Source organism: Crotalus tigris, unplaced genomic scaffold (genome assembly GCF_016545835.1).
Source record: "Crotalus tigris isolate CLP2741 ecotype Arizona unplaced genomic scaffold, ASM1654583v1 scf7180000017546.9332058, whole genome shotgun sequence".
In the NCBI taxonomy this organism is placed as follows: domain Eukaryota; kingdom Metazoa; phylum Chordata; class Lepidosauria; order Squamata; family Viperidae; genus Crotalus; species Crotalus tigris.
In genome coordinates, this window is record NW_024096465.1 from 3,414,856 (window position 1) to 3,431,276 (window position 16,421).

Genomic DNA, 16,421 nt, shown 5'->3' on the forward strand with positions numbered 1-16,421 from the left:
AGAAACACCTCTTATTTTAACATTGGTCAAACAAATCAACTTTATATTCCTTCCTTTTATTTCTGGCAATCTTGATCTTTAATTCATTCAAATGTTGTCATATGATTTGTCTGTTTTCCGATTCCAAAGGCTTTTTCAAGACTTTAGCAATCCTCATTCGTAAATCCAATAAAAAGTCATTACGGATAGTCCTTGACTTACAACCATTTGTTTAATGACCAACAGCAACAGCAAAAAAGTGACTTACAGCTAGTTATTTTTGATGGCATATATCACTGTCACAGCATCCTCTTGGACACGAAATCAAAATTCAGATTCTTGGCAACCACCATATATTTACATATCCTGGGATCATGTGACTGCCATTTGCAATTTTCTCAACCAGCTTTCAACAAGCAAAGTCAATGGAAAAAACTGTATTCACTTTAAAAAAATATTTTATTCATTTTTAACAATTACACTCTTTAGTGCTTACTAAACAACATGTTGTCTGGGTTCACATATTTAACCTTAACTTATTCAATATAAATCTGTTCAATACTGCACAATCCAGTGCTTTTTCCCTGATCCTCCTTTCTTCCCAAATTGTTTTCATTTTCCCAACACTATGCAAATACAATTCTTGCTACTATTAATCAAAATTGAATATAAACATCCTCATCATATTTTCTAGTGTTATACAAATAACAATAATATCAGTTTATAACCTCTTTTCTAACCAATTTATATTTCAAATATATTTGCAATTAAAATCTCCTTATTAAATCAATATCCTGTTTTTCATGTTCTTAAGTTTAATTTCCTATCAATATTCAGAATATCTTTGCCAGTTATGGTTTTCTCAAGATTAGTTACATTCTGTAGCTAAGAGTTTCATTTATACAAGCCATCCTCGTATTTTAATATTTCTCATATCAAAAAAGGTGCTATTCTAATTATAAATCATCTTTCTTATTATAAAAGTCTAATTATATCTAAGGGTTAGCCATTCTTTTAATCATATTCAAACAAATATTTAATCATATAATGTCCCCTCTCGTAAATCAAATCTTTGTTTTTTAAGTCTAGCTTTCTTCCTTTGCCAAATAGCTTTCCAGGCCAAGGCAATTAAATCGCCAACGACTTTTTCTTCTATTTTTGTGAAAGTTGCTTGGAATGATGAAGACAATTTATGTAAGGTATTTTTGAGGGGGAATTCTGCCCATTTATATTCCTTAAGCAACCCCCACTTTCCTTCTCCCTCAGCTTCTCTTTTCATTTTTTGTCTCCCCATTTCTGGCATTTCCCCTAACGGCTCTACAGTCCATTTTTAAAAATCTTCTTTCTTGTCCTCAAGTGGGTAAAGTGCCTTTTCCATTTTCATTATTATAGCTGAGTCTTGCAAGGTTTTATTTGTCTATGGCAGTTTGTATTTCCCTTCTTTTATATGTTCTGTCTTTGGATCAATTTCCTCTGATTCATCTTCTGTTTTCTGGGTTGTTTGTTCATACTTTGTAGTCATTTGGGAACTTTCTAGTTGTTGATTTAAATTAGAGATTTGCTCACTGATGTTAACTAAATTGTTTTTAATCTCCTCATAGTTTCTTTTTGTGTGGAACAATTGTCTGGAGAATTAATTGTAGCATAGAATATATCTCCTTCTGAAAAGTGTTTGTTTTTTTCTGGAAGGGTGGGGCTACAGTCCCCTTCCTTCTCATGTTTGGAGGTTTTTAGCTTCTTGGGAGTCTTTTCCAGGAAATTCAGTTGTAAAATAGTAAAGAAAGGATCAATATTTTCCCCCAGTTCCAAACACACTGTTTACAATCTGCTAGTGTGTTATTTCTTTGGTTGTCAGTAGCTGGAGGCTGGCCACAGGGATGCAGCCAGTCTTTCCCTGCCGGTTTGGAGGGCTTTCTTCAGATTGAACGGAAAGACCGCCATTTCTCCATGATGAAACCCTCTTTCTTCATCGCCTCTTCGGGGTGACTTTAGGCCAGGCATGTCAAACTGCCAGCCCACGGGCCGGATGCGTCACACCAAAACCGCACCCACCTCATTGCCAGCAATGGGGAAAAAGTCCTGGTACGTCGCACAATGTCACGTGACATTGTGAGTTTGACATGCCTGCTTTAGATTCTTTTAGGGCCCCCAGCAGGGCAAAATCGGGCGTGGAAAGCAAAGCTCTGCCTTCCTGTGTCCATATCCTACGACGTCAAACCGGAAGTCGGGAGAAACTCTATTCACTTAATGAGCACATTTCACATAACAACTGCAGTAAAAAAGATTGTAAAATTGGGGAAAACTCATTTATCTGTCTTTCTTGGCAATGGAAACTCTGGTTCCAATTGTGATCATAAGTTAAAGACTTATGAAACTGATCAAGGAGAAATTCCACCCAGAAATAAGGAGAAATTTTCTGACAGTGAGAACAATCAACCAATGGAACAGATTGCCTTCAGACGTTGTGGGAGCTTCATCACTGGAAGCTTTCAAGAAGAGACTGGACTGCCATCTGTCAGAAATGGTATAGGGTCTCCTCCTTGGGCGGGGGATTGGACTAGATGACCTAAAAGTCCCTTTCAACATTCTATTCTATTCTATTCTATTCTATTCTATTCTATTCTATTCTATTCTATTCTACCTGTATTCTATTCTATTCTATTCTATTCTACCTATTCTATTCTACCTGTATAATTCTCTTGGTTTATCATTTGCATTTCTACCTTGATTTTCAAAAGTTTAACCAACTTTTTTAATATATCCAGTAGAAAGTCTTTATCCTAGTCATTCTCTTGGCTTGTCATTTGTATTTCCATTTTACCTTCCTTTTCTGTATTATAAACCACACATTTTTATTATCCAGTATTTCTTGTCCTAATATTTCTACATTAGGTCAAATTTGTTTCACATATCCTATTAATAAGTTTTGGACATAGTCTATTTATAGAAGTAGATTTTATATTAATAACTGAATGTAAAGGTAAAACCAGAGACTTTTCTTTTAGATCTAATGGACAAAGAACTTGGAAAAAAAAGAAACATTAATGTTATATATGCTGACAGCAGCAAGAATGCTCTACATGCTCTACAAAAATGGAAAGGTACTTTAATTTCACAATGGATGACTGGCTGCAAAAGGTGAGGGGGTTAGTTGAGATGGCTAAATTGACTGCTTTGATTAAAGAAAAGAATACAACTAATTTTGTTTTGATTTGGAAACCACTTCTGGACTTGGTGCTTGAGATGGAAAAAAATAAAACTTTGATATTGGGTTTCACTAATCAGATAGATTTATTGTTATAGAAATGATTAGTATGTATTCCTATATAAAAGTAAAAAGTTGAGTTGTTTTTTATTATCTTATTCTACTGCACCAAAAAAAAGTTGGAGGTCAATGCTTTCCTTTTTTCTTTCTCCTTTTACCCTACACTTTTTCCCCTTTCTTCTCTCACTTTCCCATTATTTTCATTTTTTTGTGTATTTTATATTTTGACAAACTAATAAAAATTTGAAATGTCATACTGTAATTATTTCTAAAACATCACTACTGTCCTTATGGGATGGAGCTGTACAGTTGTGGTGCTCACAAGATAGCTAAATGTTGGAGAGTGCCTTAGAGCCAGGAGGTGGGGTTTTCAAACTTCATGCAATACATGATGCATCAGGATTGACTCAGAAGTGAATGGTCTCATCTGCCTAATGGAGAATAGCATAGGTCGTAGGATTATAGGAATATATAGCTGATTTGGAATTGAAGCCAAAGTCCTCTGTGGCAGGAACCTGAGAGAGATGGTTAAATTAGGCTTGTCTGCTCTCATTTGTGTAGCAATGAAATCTCTCCAAACTTGAGCAAGTAAGAGAATATGAAATTGACTGTACAATGAAGCACTTTCTGTTTCTATACTCACAGTAAATCTTTTTTTCTTCACTCTGTGTTCATCAGAGCTAGGGATGCTAACACTTGGACAGCTTTCCTTCAGATCCATTTTATGTTGCTTTCGAGCAAAAATTCAAGACCACCACACCAGGATGTAGAAAGTATCATCAGCATTGACTTAAAACACATAGTCGTTCTTGTGTAAACTTAAATTCCATCATGAAAACCTTAAATAAAATGAAATGTTAGAAAGGATCAACAAGAAGTGAGGTGGTTCATAAAGGCACAAAAAAACTGACTTTCCCCTTTAAAAATTCACTCCCAGCCCATATTTCTATAAAGTGAATATGGAACAAAAGTATTCATTTTTTAAAAAGACTTGGATATTATGCATGCAGATGCAAGAAACATGTTTTTAATATCTAAATATACATTCTATAGCAGACTTTTAGAACTCTGAAATATTTTTGTCATCACATATATGTAAACCGCAATATGAAATAATTATATATTTTATAATTGCAGATAAAGAACAGAATAATGAAGGTGATTTTTTATGGTTGAAGTTTTATGGTTAAACAATAAATAAATATAATCTCACTAACTTAATTCCAAAATGATAAACTTAGAATTATGTTTATATTATTTCTTCTCTTATTGTTTTTTCCCCACATAGCCCAATATCTTTAAATTGGAGAAGGGTTACTAAGACTATTTGCATATTTTCCAATGCAAATAGGATAAGATATGACAAGTGTCACCTTGTAGAAGCATCACTGCATAAACTCCTCCTTTATATAACCATGCTGGAACACTCTTGTAGAGTGGGCTTTGTATAATGATGTCACTGTGCATGCTCATGTGCTGTGAAAACACATTTTGTTCCTTACTCTGCTGGCAAAAATATGCCAACCAACCAGGCTGGGTTGTTTTCTACCATTGATGAAAGGAGACTGACTGCAACCTGCTATTGTCGACTTTTTTTTTTTTTTTTGGCTGAATTCTTAAAAATAGTAATTCAAAATAATAGTTGAATTTGTGTATAACACTACACCGTGAACATGGTTTATAAACCACCATGGCTGGGCCGGGCCAACATAACAGCCCCAAACAAACCACAATATAGTTTACTATAACATGTGAACCAGAACATTCTTTTCAGAGTCAATTTCTGCCTAATATAAAATATAGTATGTTGTCTTAAAGCAACCTGGGATTTTCCTTTGAAAAGCTAGATACTAATTCTCTTCTTATCAATAATCAATAATCCCCAATGCATAGGCTCCTAAAGTATGCACACATCAAAAGAAAACATGGTAAATGTCAAAAGACTGGTACAGTTTTAAGCTGCTAATTTAAAATATGTAGCTTGTTGATGGTATACTAATGAACATACATATATATAGATTTTCTGTCTTAAGAAAGAAAACTGTTCTTAGACTGTTTAAAATGCCAGTGTTAAAAGTCTTCTGTTGTGGAGACACTCATGTTTGTGTTGGCTATGTCAAACCATTTCAAAATCCAATTAGGATATTTTAACATCCAGTTCATCAATTATATATCTCAATGATCCATTTTACTTTGAACTATCTTTTTGGATAATGAGAAGGAAGGACTCACTGGAGAAGAGCCTAATGCTGGGAAAGATTGAGGGCAATAGAAGAAGAGGACGACAGAGAATGAGATGGATGGATGGAGTCGCTGAAGCAGTAGGTGTGAATTTAAATGGACTCCAGAAGATGGTAGAGGACAGGAAGACCTGGAGGAATGTTGTCCATGGGGTCGCGATGGGTCGGACACGACTTCGCAATTAACAACAACAACAAAATCTTTTTGGAAAATTTAACTTTATAAAACAATTATTTTAATTTAATAAAACAGTTTAAAGAATGCAATTAAAATTATATCACACAAGTGGAACAGCATCACATATATCAATTTACAAGGGCTCTAAATTTCTGTACACCTATATCGGTATGTAACCTCTTTACAAAAAAATGAAATAAATGAAATAGCTATAGCAATTAACATTGTAACCCAAACAAAGTGTTGAATTCCCATCACATTTCAGGCTCGTCTAATCTATAATATCTATCGTTTTATTCAGGTAAACTCTTAGAATAAACAAGATAGTCTATGAAAAGTTATTATTTTTAAAGAACCATTGAAATTTTCACCAATATTCCCAGTCTGTTTTGATTCATTCAGAACAAGGCAGAAAATAGCTCTCTGTCATTAAGGACATTTTCACAAATCCTACATCAAACCTTGAAAAACAGGTTGAAGGGGATCCATGATTTTAAGTTTCAATTTGAAATGCTGAGAATTACTGTACCTGAATTACTCCATTTCTACAAACAGCAAAATGCTCTCATCCTCATTCTAACAGAAAAACAAATGGAAAGGGCAGAGCAAAAGGAAAAACAAAACCCAATACTGTAGTCTGGTGCTTTCAGGGCAATTCATCCAATACTGAAGGATAAATCTGACAAAACACTTGTCAATTTTTGTCTGAGTTAGTGAGAGAAAACTGCAAAACCAAGAACGTACCACTTTCCTTGATTTCAAGCTAAGGAACTGGTTAGAGGAGGTACACAAACTGCCCTTTAATGAAGAAACGGCACCACAGCATATCAAAAACAGACAATATAATTTTAGTATTGCAAAGTCAAAACTGTACCGTAGGTTAGTTGGATATACATTGGCTCAATACTTCAATACTGCTTACGTTGTAGTACAGAGGGGTCTACAATTAATTTCAAACTAAGGCAGAATCCCTATATGGAAGATTAAATAGTTTTCTGTAGATAATTCAAGAAAGAAGGTAATCCAAGAGTAATTTTAAACACAAGTGTACACAGATCTTGCAGCATATTGGTTTCAGTAGCTTCTAGGCAGTGTATATTTTCATTTGTTGTTTCTAGCCATTGGTTGATTTAAAACATTGTTTCATTCAAATGCCACATTTTTTTAATCCTTATCACAGTATAAGGAACTAGACATTCATTTTTTTTAGTGTAAAGATAGTAGGCTTATTCATTCTTCATGAAGAAATAAAACAAGATTACATTTTACAGATCAGGGGGCTGAATTGCCAAAGAGAGTGTATTTTCTTTGCATACAAAACTATTTTGGTCATTATTTTATGTAATAAAGAACAATTTTCTTACTGTCAAACTGCAGTCCTGTAGAGAACCTCAGACTTATAAAGATTCTTCATAGGATATCCAGAATAAAACCACAAATTTACAAGAACATTTATATAGTGATAATTTATCACTGACAAATTTTAAAAATATTTGCAATTTAAAAACAGATTTTGCACTTTATATAGAAACATTTCAACGTTATCATATTAATCAGAAAGAGTAGGATATAAATATGAAAACTGAATCAGCTGACAACTAAAATGTGTATTAGGTGATAAAAACTATTACTATAGTAGTTTTTTTAATGAAACATGTTGGCAGATTAGCAGAATTAAATAATTTTGGTCTTTATAAAACAGATACATAGGCCATTTAAATACTTACATAATTTATCATTTAAATAGTTGACATACTGAGGGAAGGACAATCACTTCCCTATCCCACCCAGCTGAACAACTACAGCCAAACAGAGGTGGGCAGAGGATATCCAAGTAATTTTAAAGTTCATTGTAAAATTACTGCTTGTCAATGTCAGAAGTAAAACTTGGCTACTGAATTACAATATTTATGCAACCTGGTTTGAGACTGTGTCCGTGAATCAGAGTTAGATCTGCTCAGAGGATTTTAGATGTGCCAAGAAGCTTAGATTTTGGAGATTCTGTTTAAACATGTTGGAATAAATAAATAAATAATCTCATTTATAAAAGATTTAAAGAGCCTCTGTTTTATCCCAGGAGTAGGCTTATTTTTGACAAACGCAGGCTATTGCTCTAAATACAAACAATAATCCTCCTGCATTTAAAATTTAAGCATCAAATGATAAAATGTAAGTATCAAATAATAGGCCAAGACATTTGATGATTCTGGCAGATTGAAAAGAAACTAAAATTCATTTCTTTGGGCAGCAAAATTTCCAACTTGAGAAGAGCAAAACTAACCAAATATTTCAAAAATAAATTACTTCTAATCTATAAAGAATAGGCATACAGTCTGCTATGTAATTATCTATAATATTCTCATATAAAAATACACTGACAGCTACAGCAGAAAAGAAGTTTCAATTTGCCCTGCCTTAAACGTAAAGAAATGGAGCTCAGTGCAAACACAGGACAATTAAATACTATTTCAGGATCACATCGGTTGAAATCACATACAACTATATACCTATGTATTTATTTGTGTGTATGCTATTAATATACAAAGCAAAAGAGAGAAAAAGTCTTTAAACACATGTACTATTTTCTTCCCATGTTACAGGGTAAACATATGATTTAAATATATACAGGTGCTCCATCACTTAATCCCACTATTTAAATCGATGTCTGGACTGTTTTCTCTTGTAAATATTTCAAATATAAGCTATCAAGTTAAACTGTGAATCAATCCTCAAATAATAATATACCTTACATAAAGGTTGGACAGAAATAGACAAACGGAAATACATACAAGATCCAAATAATAACATTCCATACTTTAGGAACAATCTACAAAAGATTTTCTCATGTCCCTAGTAAAAAGCTCCCTGAAAGTAAGTGCATCTTTAGGAAGTTTATTCTACACATGGAAGCAATTAAATAAAATACTTAAGACAGTGGTTCTCAACCTTTTTAATGCCGGTCGTAAGTTGAGGACTACTCAACCGGTCGTAAGTCGAGGACTACTCAACTGGTGCAGCACTGTTTGCAGAATGGAACTTTTGGTGGCTCAGCAGGGCAGAGACAGCCTGGACAATTCCTATTGGCTTTTGAAAGCCAATAGAATTAGACTCTATTCAAGAGAGTCTATTCTATTGGTTTTCAAAAGCCAATAGAATAAAAGGGAGTAGCACAGCTAAGGAAAAGGGGAAAAAAATGGCGGACTGCGTTGTTTGGTGACCCCCGTGAAATGGTCGTTCGACCCCAAATGGGGTCCCGACCCACAGGTTGAGAACCACTGACTTAAGAGAAGGTCCAGTTCTTGCAATTTGGATCAATAGATGAAGCCAGGCAGAATAATGTAGACTGCCAAAAGTGTTTTCAATTATGTGTAATAAACAATTGCTTTCTGATCTTCACGTTAATATAATGGAAATGTTAAGGATGTGGCAATATTCTACCTGTTTCTCCCACCTCATTGAACTCTATAGATCTACATCATTTTTTCGCAAAAAAATCCTTCAAGATTTCAGAGCCAGTTGGGGAATAATCTAAATACAAATGAAACATGAAATATAAATAAATCAGTGTTTCTCAACCTTGCATTGCTGGCTGTGGAATTCTGGGAGTTGAAGTCCACATGCCTTAAAATTGTCAAGGTTGAGAAACACTGAAATAAATAAACGTAATGATCTCACTGACTAGTTTCCAATGCTCCAACAATTTCTTTTTCAGATTCAAATAGACTTTACTGCAAATGTAGTGTTATACTAGCACCATCACCTGCTTTTTGGTTTACAAGGATAATAATATATTTGAAAACAAGATTAGAAAGAGTTGCTCAGCAGAGATAGCTTTTGCAATGAGCAGCTTTCTTTCACTCTTATGAATACAAGCACAGCACTGTTTTCACCCACATGTAGAATAATTCTGGGATTCATAATCATGCTAGCCTAAATCTTGGATTGAAGACAGGCTTTGTTTTCAAATATAGTGGTATTTGGCAATAAATGAAGGCATGGGCATGAAATATCCTAGTCATCTAACATTACAACATCCCCAATGATTGAAAATAAGGATATTTCTTTCTCAACACAAGGTCGCCTCCAATTGAAATGCAATATAAAATTTTATTCGAGTTTGGGTTTTTTGCTGTTTCTGGCAAGAAATGAAGAAATGTTATATATACAGTACACATGTGTGTCTGCAAACATATGTACAGTATATGTCTGTAGTGTAAGTGTATGGGAAAGAGAATAGCTGAAATTTGCAGATGAGAATTCAGTTTATAAGTGTGATATATTGTTAATAGGCAATTAGCTTGAAATAATCACTTTCCCTCTCTCCTGATTTTCCTAATGGCAGGTGAACTTTCTGCAAAAGTTACCAATTTGTCAAGATGGAGAAAAAGGGCTTTGGACCAAATTTTCTCTATCCATATATACTTTTCCTTGGGAATACTTGTTAAATTTAGGGTTATCTTCCTTTTGAGGAAGAAAACCACCATAACCACCACATGGAATTTTAAACTAGATTGCTGTAGTGAATATTTCAGTCTTGATAGGTCTCAGAACAGCACTATTAGTTTAATTATTGACACTCAGTTTCTTTGTCATTCATTCCTGTTGATTCCTTTGAGATCAGCTTCAGCTCTAGAGATACAAAGCAGCCACATGCCTGTAAAGCCACATGCCTCAGACACCAAGCACTACAAATTAGTATCTTTGTGGGGATTTGTTTTATCTTGACTTCTTGGTGTGAGTCAGTAGCCTAATCCATTCAGTGAATTCTAATGATTTGAATGAAACTCCTACCTTATAAATGAAATTTATAAGGTTCAAAATCACCAGCACCAGGTGCACACATTAAGGTGACTTTACATTAACCTATTGAATGTTATTTTATATTTCTCAACTGCATGAAGAATTCTGAGAACAAGACACAAGCTTGCCTCCAGAGATGTTCTCAGCGTTTCTGACATGTTTGGGATACTGCCTCCAAAATAATTAGCTGAACAAAAGAAATAAAATTACAAAAACAGAAAATCTGCCTGCCATGGATTACATAATAATCTGATCAATTAAAAAGCAACAACTTTCTCCCACATATGTCCTCCAGATTTGTGTACCAAGTCAGGAGGAAATTCTGACAGTCAATTCCAATATATCTGGAGTATATCATACTCAAAAAATTGTTTTCAGGAGAGCCACAGTCATAGAGATCTTCCTTAATACAGCAAAGGCTAACAGATGCCATTTTAACTGGATGCATTGATATATGGTTTCAGTACTTTATCAACCTCCCTAACATTACATCAAATGTGAGACAAATTCTTTAGTTGTATGGTACAGTCTCTAAAAGATTTCTTTGGTTAGTTCTCCATGTACTAAAACCATTCTGTTTCCATGTACTAATACTAAGTCACCATTTCCTTTTATAATGCAAGAATGCTTAGTAGTACTTTTCAAGGGTCTTTTGTCTAACTCCTGTCACTTCTTTCTTTTCAATGCTGTTTCACTTCCCAGAAATGTCACAACCACTCTTTAAAAACAGCAAAATGTTGCAATTATCTCTAGCCATATCATAAATTGAGCAAGACTGTAGAAAATGTGAATTCCTATTGTATTTATCCCAATCCTATATATATATATATGTGTGGTCTCTTTTACAGCCTAAACCTGATCATAAATAAGCTTTACCATATTTAGTAGAACATATTTCCAGATCAGCATTCAGAATACTTATAATCCAATTTATGATTGGATCTAATATCAAAATAACTTTACTCGTAAATAGAGAAATTGTTGACAGTCTTAGGTTAGTAATTACTTCACAGGTATTTTTAAGAGAGAATAAACCCAGAGGCAACAAAACTGCAAAACATTTAATACTTTAAAAATTAAAGTATTTAAAAATTCAGTACTAATAGCAGTAATATCCACTATATAATTTAATTGCATCTACACATATCCATTCTTTGGTATCTTATTTTATTTCACCTTGGAAAACTATATAGAAAACCACAGTGACTGTTTTATGATAAAGTTGAATCCCAGCTCAAATAACCATTAACCATGAAAATCTTTACTATCAGAACACAATTGATCTCATAGAGATATCAGCTTAGAACTTATTTAGGTCCGAGGAGTCACGTAATATTATATAACAGAATAGTAACTTCAATGTAACAGGAGAGACTAAGATTTCTCAGCTTATTTCAGATTCTACTTCTATTTTATATGTGCTGAAAGTTTCCCAGTCATCCTTTATAAACAAAGGACTAATTTTAGGTTTTGACTTTCTGAAATATTTGGTCCTAAGAAACTCTGTGTCAGTAGTTTTACTAATCTTTAAAAACTCACATGCAAGCATGCCCCTTTCATTTTATTTTTTATAACAACAAAACATATTTTGTACTTCCCAGAAAATCAGTAGTCAGATATATGTTGTCCTTTGGAAGGTAATAAAGGTAAAGACTGTGTTTACTCCTAGGAGAACTAAAAGATTGCCTCATCCACCAAGAACAGAGCAGAAATAATTCACTATACAATAACTTCTTGAGGTAATTTCATTCTACTACAGCCCATTCCTATGCACAGTGAGCTGCATCCTAGATTACTCAGATTTATCCACTGCTGGCTCTGTAGGTTTGAGCATTAATGCAATGCGTATCGTACATATGACTGAATTGACAGAAGTCATATAAATTATTTGTGCAGAATTCCAGAATCATGAATTAAGTTACATTTAAGTACTTGGATAGTAAAGGAAAGAACATGGCAAATTTGTTGGAGGACACTGTAAAAATACATCTCTAGAATAATACCATATTTATATAATCACATGCTAATGTTAGCCATTTTGCCTTTTATTGATATTTAAATTTAAATTTAAAAATATATTTAAAATTTTAAATTTAAAAATCAACTAAAGACAACTGAAAAGTATTAGCATGTGATTGTACGAAATGCTGTTGTTCTAATGGTGCCTTTTTTCATGGTATTGTTTTAGACATCTATTTTAAATAGTCAATTTGGTATAGTTAAGGCACCATGCTAGAAACTGGGAGACTGTGAGTTCTAGTCCTGCATTAGGCACAAAGTCAGCTGGGTGACTTTGGGCCAGTCATTCTTTCTCAAACTGAAGAAACAGACAATGGCAAACCACTTCTATAATCTTCCCAAGAAAACTGCAAGATTGCAAATTTATCTTGGACAGTCTTAGAGCTATACTATACAAATGGTCCACTGTCATACCTCTCATTCAGTGACTGTTTGAACTTCAAAGGCCCTGAATTAAGTGGTAATGGGGAAGCCAGATTCACTTAATAATCATGTTACTAACTTAATAACTGCAGAGGTTCACTTAACAACTATGGCAAGAAAGATCATAAAATGGGGCAAAACTCACTTAACAATTCTCTTGCTTAACAACAAATTTTGGGCTCAATTGTGATCATAAGTCAAGGTACCCATAATGTTGCATTTTACTACCATGTCACTTAGCAACGGCAATTCTAGTCACAATTACCATTGTGACCTGTACCTAAATGCATTGTTTTTTGCTACTTCATTGACACAGCCACTTCCTTTTTTTCACTTGCCTTTTTTTATTTGATGAAAAGTTGTAAATAATGTGAAGGCTTGTTTATTACTCATTAGTTTTGGTTTTTTTAACTACATACCATTTTCTTCATTTATTAGTTACAGTGCATTTCCAATTACACTTAACCTTTCTATACAATGAAATTCTGGAGAAATTGTGGATTGGCTAATTTCCCTTAGTGAAACTCATCTGTCCCTCTCCCTCCCAATTTCTAGACATAGTTTTTCTCTTCCGATTCCCTGCAGTGGTCCAACCCATTTAACATTTTCCTGAGGTATCATTATTTTACAGGAGTTCAGAGTGCAATAGGGTGATAGCACCTTGGCAACTTTACACCCTGTCTCCACAGTAGCAATTTACATTTTGGGGATACAAGATAAAGAAATTAAAAATGGATCAGGATGGGGCATTGATTGGATACCAATTTTTGTAGAATTTAATTGGTCAGCTATGGATTTCTCAGCATTTTAAACCTGGCAGCAACTGTATTGACTACAAGTTAATTTCATACTGTTTTTGAAGGACTGGAGAGTGATAAAATTAGCATTAAACTATTCTTAATAGCTGAAGATCAGGAGTGTCAAACTGCCGGCCCGCGGGCCGGATGCATCATCCAGAAGCCGTACCTACCCCATTGCCGGCAATGGCAAAACCGTCCCGATATGTTGCGCAACGTCACGTGACGTCACAAGTTTGACATGTCTGCTGTAGATTATATTTTGGTTGGTAGTTCTCTATCAGCTGCCACATCTTCAACATTAATTCAAAAAGAGCTCAGCAGAAATTTAAATATTTTGCTTCTGAATACTTATAAGCTCAATATGACAAATATAGTTAGTAGGAAATATGAAATACTTTATGATGTCTCTAAAAAAAAAACCAAAATTACTCACAACTGACAAGACATGCATAAAACAGTACTCTGACAGAGAGAGTCCTATGGATTCCCAATTACAAGTCTCTTTTAAAATATGCCTTAAGAAACTTTACTACCTGCACAATTATCACTGGAAATATTTAGAAAAGCTATTGATAAAAAAAATAAAATGAAGTCATGAGTAGCTTCTACACTATTTATTTTAATGTGTCTAAAATATTACAGTGCCATATTCTGTAAATAGCTATCTCAAAATTCAAAATGTCTATAAATTCTAAACACACAAGAAATTCAAAACTAAAGTTCAGTAATATAATCTTGTATTTATGCTTCTGAGAAAAGTTGGTTTCTTCTAGAATTCTCTTTCTTGATCCCATACAGTAATTTGTTTCTAGCAACTATCAAAAAGAACCTGAACAAAAAGGCTAGATCTCCTTTGAGCCTAATTTATATCTGGCAATTCATCAGAAAGCATAAATGTGGAAATATATTTACAAAATAATTTTCAATACACCTTTCTGTATTGCACATACAGAAAGTACTGTATATTTTTTTCTTACCTAAACCAAATTCCTTTATGTTAGTGCAATAGTATAATATTGACATAGACAAATATATTTCTTAGGGCTACAAGTATCCCAGTTAAAGCCTGTCAGACTTGTTATGACAGATCTTCTCTTTTTTTCTTACCTTGGCAACTTTTCAAAATCCATTTTGTAATATCATTTTTTAAAAATAGTCTTTTATACAGAGCACCAGCTGAAAGAAAAGAAGGATAAGAAAAACACACTTAGGAGTTGTAGGGTCGAATATATACTTAAATGGGTTTCAAGGGTCAGTAAAAAATCAAATACCTTGCATCACTAACTGCTGAGACTTGTTTAGCAGTGAAAAAAATCACCCAGCATTTACACAACCAACCGAATTGTCTTTTTTTAAATAATTTTTTATTAATAATACAAAATTAAAAACATATTGGACATAGATATGACCAACCGAATTGTCTTACTGGCGTGCGGGAAATTTTGAACAATTAAAATCCTCAGACACACGAAAATTAAATACTCGGTCCTGACCAGGATTCTTCTTACCTGCTTCCTCAAAAGCAAGCAAACCAGGGGCGAGACCTGCAGCTAATTCAGTTGCGACCTAACTTCTTTCCTTTCCCAGCCCAAAGCATGCTTGCTTACCACAAGAGACTCGTAGCGTTTTCAAGCTGACATCGCGCTCGCTTCCTTCTTCCGATTTTTTACTGCGCGCGACTGGCCGCTTGGGGCTGTTTTTCTACTGACGTGGTAACCCGAGAGCGCGCGGCTCAAATACAAACCATCTGATGCGGGTCCGGCTGCTTCTCGGCTTGACGAGGGTTTCCGACCCCAGGCAGAGATATTCCTTCCCCCCGCGGTCCTGAGATAGCTGCCGTAACCCGGGGAGTCGTCTCTTACCTAGTTTGTAGGAGAGGCGCGCCCAAATGCTCCCTAGCCCCGTGCCTGCGCAGGGTGGAGCCTGCTTTCTACACCCTTTGGGGGTGATTCTGACCAGCCGCCGCTCTCCCGCCCGAAGCTTTCGCTCACCGCGGTTTCTCGTCAGCGCGGGACAAAAGGCCAGCAAAATCCTGCCCTACGTACTAACCTCTTTCCCCTTGCACCGGACTGGGAGGTGGTGGCGGCTGCGACGGCTCCTTCTCCGGCTACTGTGGGAACAACAGCCAGAGACGCCATGAGGTTTCTTCCAGTGCAAGAGCCGAGCCAGGGTCACTCGAGGACGCGTTCCAACGTTGGATTCATGTGACTTTGACACGAACTCGGCAGGACCTCTCGCCCCCTGGCGGATATCTGCGACGCCGAAAGCAGAAAGTGCTGCGAAGTAGTTCAGGTTCAGAGCCTGGGAAATTGGTATCTTCTTTTTTATCTGTGTGTTTTTAGTACGGTAGGCACCGTCAAGGACCATAGGCAAAATGCAGTAAGTCCGTCATTTATCGTAGAATAGCTTCATACTGTCATGTTTCCTAATAAAATGTTCTTTAAGGAAGAATTCTTGCCTTGAAGTTTTTACCGGTTTCATCTACCATGACATTAACCCAAAACTAAGACATACAGTATTAGCAATGACTGTAAAAATCGCAGTAACCTCAGCAGAAATAAAAAATGACAAGAGGCTAAGAATTCACTGTCTCACATTTTTTATTTTTCATTTATAAATACCTAATCTGTTTACATATATTTTAAGGCAGTTTACATTAAATAGCACCAGAAAAACAGTTGACAATTTAAATTATTCAGATAAACTACTTAAAAAAA

At 34.9% G+C, this 16,421-nt stretch overlaps 1 protein-coding gene across 2 annotated transcripts in view; it reads right to left on the reverse strand.

Annotated features, from left to right (window-relative positions):
• The window catches only part of LOC120304549 (serine/threonine-protein kinase Sgk3), a 35,735-nt gene extending 19,532 nt beyond the window's left edge, over window positions 1–16,203 (reverse strand). Inside the window, exons 1-3 of one of the 2 annotated variants that reach the window (XM_039335278.1) lie at window positions 15,754–16,203; window positions 14,812–14,880; window positions 3,888–4,083 (exon numbers count right to left, since the gene is read on the reverse strand). In XM_039335278.1, the coding sequence (XP_039191212.1) occupies window positions 3,888–3,965 (78 nt within the window). In that variant the 5' untranslated portion in view covers window positions 3,966–4,083; window positions 14,812–14,880; window positions 15,754–16,203. Of the gene's footprint in view, window positions 1–3,887; window positions 4,084–14,811; window positions 14,881–15,212; window positions 15,335–15,753 lie in introns of those variants that run through there. The other variant, XM_039335285.1, reaches the window with a different exon arrangement.
• Window positions 16,204–16,421: the final 218 nt, after the last annotated feature.